We start from the raw sequence: 4882 nt of genomic DNA, 5'->3' as shown, positions 1-4882 counted from the left end.
GGGTGGAGGTGTGAGACGAGGAGGTGCGGGGGAGGAGGGGGCGGCAGCGGCATGGAGGGCAGGATGTCCTCTACACCCCCCAGGCTCAGAGGGGGCGGTATGGCGTGGGACAGAGGGGGCCGGGTGTCCAGGTACTCCTCCTCTTCGTACCACATGGCGGCAGCCCCCGCTCGGCTCCCAGACCCTCCCCCTCGCCGCGAGCCCCTGTCAATCACGCGGATGCTCTCCACCGTCTTGATGCGCTCCCCGGCGAGCGGGCGGTTGGAATAGCCCAGAGTCTGGATGGGGGCTCCTTCGGCGTGGGGGGACACCAGCGTCTGGATGCGATGGTACTGACCCCCCTTTGCGTCTCCGTCTGGAAACACGCCGTTGTCCTCTTTGACCCCACCCAGACCCCCGTCCTCATCGGAGCCGGTGCTCAGCTTCCGAGAGCCGGCAGAGTGTCTCCTGTTTCCCATGATCCTCAGCTTCTCCTCCTTCTTCCCCTTCGAGTTGGGGGAGGAACCCAGCTTCCTCTTGGCCTCGTCGTCTTTCGGCAGCGCGCCGCTCTTTTTCACCGTCCCGTATCTGAAGGCGGAGCCGTCTCCATCGTTGCCGCTCCCCGACGGGGCGACGGCGGCGTCCCAGGGCTCGCCGTGGTAGGCGGTGGGCGAGAGGCCGTGGCCCAACGAGTCGGGTGCGTCCATGATCTCGTCCTGCGTGGGCGTGCCGGCCGCCTCGTCCCTCACCGGGGTCCCGTCCACCCCGTCGGGGCTGTCGTCGCCCAGGACCACGCTGAAACCCGGGTTGCCCTGCAGGAAACTGTTGATCTTGGATTCTAGGCTCGGGGGAGAAACTGAAGGAGCAGAGTGACGGGGAGGGGGAGGAGGAGGAGGAGGAGAAGAAAGACGTTTCTCCTTCTCCCAGTCCCTGCTCTTCGCAGGAGCATCCTGTTTGAGGCTGTTACTCAGGGGGGGTTTGAGGCTGTTACTCAGGGGGGGTTTGGGTTTTGGGGTGACGGGTGTTTTGACACCTGCTGACTCTGGAGAGGTGCGGGCGGAGGTCGCAGAGGAGGTGTGCGTCACACTTTGAAGCAGAGAAGACAAAGCTGCGCGGAGATGAAAACAGAAAATAAAAAACAAATACATAACATTTTAAAGTGCCTGTGACAGGGCTACTCAACTGGTGGCCCAGGGGCCACATCCAGCCTGTGAGTGACCAAAGTTTGGCCCACCAATTGGTTCATTCATCTCTTAAGCCCAAACCCCCATTTTTCTACTTTAATTACTCTAAGTTCTTTTAGTTAAACATAGACATGTTTGGTATCAACATGAATATCAGACTCTTGGTTACAAGCTGGTAAAAAACCATTTCTATGAACACTCAAGACAGTTAAAACTACAAGCAGTTGAAGATGAAATGATGAAAGTGAAAATAAAATTGGTTTAAAATTTTGGCAAGTCAGAGATGTCAAAATATTATTTGTGTCTAATAATATGAGGTATGATGTGTTATTTTTGTTTTTGATTATGTGTAATTATCACTACTTTTATAGGGTTCTGTATGTTGTATTCATGATTAAATGCAGCAAAATAAACTAATTCAAAAGTAACAGATCTTTGTAATACATGGTTTATTTACATAATGACTTTAATTGCTGGATGTTTGGCCCCTCAGCTGTTGACCTGCAGTAACTGTGGCCCCCGGAGCAGCTTAGTTGGATAGCCCTGGCCTATGACGTGCTTATCCTTCGGATACAAAAAGTCAAAGAAAACTTTGTTCTATTTAAGAAACTTGGCATAACGTTATTTTATCCATTTAGACACATAACTGATCTATTTTCTCTTAAACTTGTCTTGGCAAAAAGGGAAACAGGAAGTGACAAATCAAGGGGAACTCCTTTAAAGAGGCAATATCATGTAAAATCAACTTTTGAGTTTTATATCATGTTATACTCTCATAAAAAACATGTCCAAAGCCTTGCTTCGACTTTGATTCATGCATGTTTGAGAAATCCTGCAGTGTTTTTAGGAAGCTATGTTGAGGAGCAAAACGACAGTTGGAGACCAGAAACGCCCCTGGGTTGTGTCTTTTTGGGACAAGCTCCACCTCTGGGCAGTGTCTTCAAGCCGAGCTTCCTCATCACAGAGCACACCTCCCCACACATCCCACCCATGGCTCCTGCAGGCTCTCAGCAGTAACAAAGCAAACGAGTGAAACTGAAAGTGAAACTTAAACTGTCTGCTGAGATCCTAACACTACTCCTCACTTGGTAGCTGTGTTTCCATTGCAAATGTGCGCAAAACTTTGTTGATATTCTGTTATTCGAAAAAACAGTTTCGCAACTGCGGTGTTTCTATTAAGTAAGAAATGCTATTAAAGTCACGTGAATACGTTTGTTCTCATAAGTCATTACAAACATGGCAGCGATGGATGTAAACACATAGCATGTTGCTACCACGACACTAGCGCTCATCATCAGAGGAGACGTCGGCGTCTTTTCTCGAGGCTTTCCAGAGACAAGTCCCTACTTGGGAGCGGCTACGTATGCTGTGTTTTTGGGAAATTGAAGTCGGTGAGATTACTACTTTATTTTACCACTTTTGTGATTTTACTACTACTTCTACTTCCTGTTATCTTCTTCGTCGTCACTTTTTCACCAGTAGAAACGGCCGGTTGTTGATCACGTGACTCCTGTGATGCGAAAAATGTGTTTCCATTGCAGTTTTGCGAAAAACACCGATTTCGATACGGCCGAAAAACCACCTCATCCTAGCGCAAAAACATTTTGTCGAAAAACGTAATCTTTGAAATTGACGTGTTTCCATTGAGCAAATTTATTTTCGAAATTCTAATTTGCACATTTTCAATGGAAACGCAGCTAATGAAGCTCTTTTCAGATTCAAAATACCTTTGAGGAAATGTATTTTCAGATGCCAAGTAAACGGCATCATAGCCCCCCCACCCCACCCCGAAATGAGCGGGACAGAGGCGGAAGGTGGTTCTTAAAGAGACAGAGGCCAATTTCAAGGCGTTTAGAAGAGGAAGTGATGAGAAGATAAGTTTATTTTCTATTTAAACATAAAAACGGCATTTCAATAACTAACAGTGACATAGATACTTTATGATGGTATAGTATTTAAATATATGCCTGAGAAACACATAATACTGCCCCTTTAAGAAAAAGAACTCTCTGGTCTTTGTTTATTGACACATTATTTGAACTCTTGACTCTTTTTGTTTGTTTCTGTTTGATAGCGACTCAAAATGATCTAAAACATCAGATTCCTCCACAGTCTGGGCTGTTGAGCATTTTAGCTTAGCTCTGTTCACATGCAGACATTCCCCTTTGACATCACTTCCTGTTACTTCACATGCAAATATCTCAACAACTGTTCATCTCAGCAGTGTGAAAATTATTCTGTAATATGGTCTCAGTGTTATCTTTCCAAAAATGCATTCGTATTACTACAAAGGTTTTGACGTCACAGGAACTTTAACTTTTGGCTAAATCACAGAATATTACACAAGCCTAACCTGGTGTGTTGGTTTTGGACAGAGCGTTCAGGATCCGCTCAGGGGTGATGTCGACACGTGACAGGATGCTGGCCAGAGCAGGACTTGGCGGGATCGCCTTGGAGGCTGCTGACTGGGCAGTGGGGGTGGTGGGGGTCCCAGGCGATGGTCGTGGGGACGGACTGGCTGCTGACAGGCAGACAAAGACAGGAAGGCACATCAAAGGTACTGCAAACTGTTTAACGTGCCTGTGACATATAGGAAATACAAAGAGTCAAAGAAATATTTAAGAAACTTGGCATAATACACATGATTTGACAAGTTATGTCACATAATTGGCATATTTTCTTTTGAATTTTGGCTTAGCTAAAGTGAAACAGGAAGTGACATCAAAGGGGAACTCTGAGAAGTAAACTTACTGGTTTTTGTTTATTAAAACAAAATTATTTTAACTCTGACTCTTTCACATCTCTCTATGATAGCAATTAAAATAATCTAAAGAAACAGATTCTTCTCTACAGTCTGTGTTAATCATTTTAGCAACGCTCTGATCACATGCTGACATCACTTTGTCATTTAAAATGGAAATATCTCAAAAACTGTTCATCTCTGCAGCGATCAATCTTTTTTACAATGTTATCTTTCCAAAAATACATTCATATTTATTATAAAAATTTGATGTCACAGGTACTTTAACTCTTTATCTTGATGCGTCTCAATAAACCAAGTGGAAAAATCTATAAATAAAAAGCTGAGTCAGTCCCGTCACTTCTCCAAGTCTTCTTCAGTCGGAGGAGTTACAGGCAATGAAATAAAACCTGAAATCTTCAAACACCTTTTCCTCACTAGCTGCGTTTCCATCGACCATGAAAATGCGCAAATTAGAATTTCGAAAATAAAATTTGCTCAATGGAAACACGTCAATTTCATAAAAAATTACGTTTTTCGACAAAATGTTTTTGCGCTAGGATGAGGTGGTTTTTCAGTCGTATCGAAATTGGTGTTTTTCGCAAAACTGCAATGSAAACACTTTTTTCACATCACAGGAGTCACGTGATCAACAACCGGCTCTTTCTACTGGTGAAAAAGACGATGATGAAGAAGATAACAGGAAGTAGAAGTAGTAGTAATATCACAGAAGTAGTATAAAGTATTAAACTGACCGACTACAACTTCCCAAAAACTAGGGGTGTCCCGATATCACTTTTTCACATCCGATACGATACCGATATTACAACTTTGAGAAATGTCCGATACCGATATTGACCGATACCGATATTGACCCGTTACCATAATAGTACAAGTTACGCACTTTTACCTATTTTGTAGTGTAAAATCTTAGAAAAGTCTTGATCAAGTCAAACAGTGAAAAAGAGTAAGTATGAGA

At 44.3% G+C, this 4882-nt stretch overlaps 1 protein-coding gene across 1 annotated transcript in view; it reads right to left on the bottom strand.

The window, feature by feature from the left end:
• The window catches only part of rprd2b (regulation of nuclear pre-mRNA domain containing 2b), a gene marked incomplete at its 3' end in the record, with an annotated part of 24571 nt that continues 19689 nt past the window's right edge, over nt 1-4882 (bottom strand). The window contains 2 exon segments of the mRNA XM_014004702.1: nt 1-1087; nt 3517-3684. Coding sequence (XP_013860156.1) covers nt 1-1087; nt 3517-3684 — 1255 coding nt within the window.

Source organism: Austrofundulus limnaeus, unplaced genomic scaffold (genome assembly GCF_001266775.1).
Source record: "Austrofundulus limnaeus strain Quisiro unplaced genomic scaffold, Austrofundulus_limnaeus-1.0 Scaffold26, whole genome shotgun sequence".
Lineage (NCBI taxonomy): Eukaryota > Metazoa > Chordata > Actinopteri > Cyprinodontiformes > Rivulidae > Austrofundulus > Austrofundulus limnaeus.
Note: the sequence above shows the minus strand (reverse complement) of the source record. Positions and strands in the feature narration are given on the sequence as shown.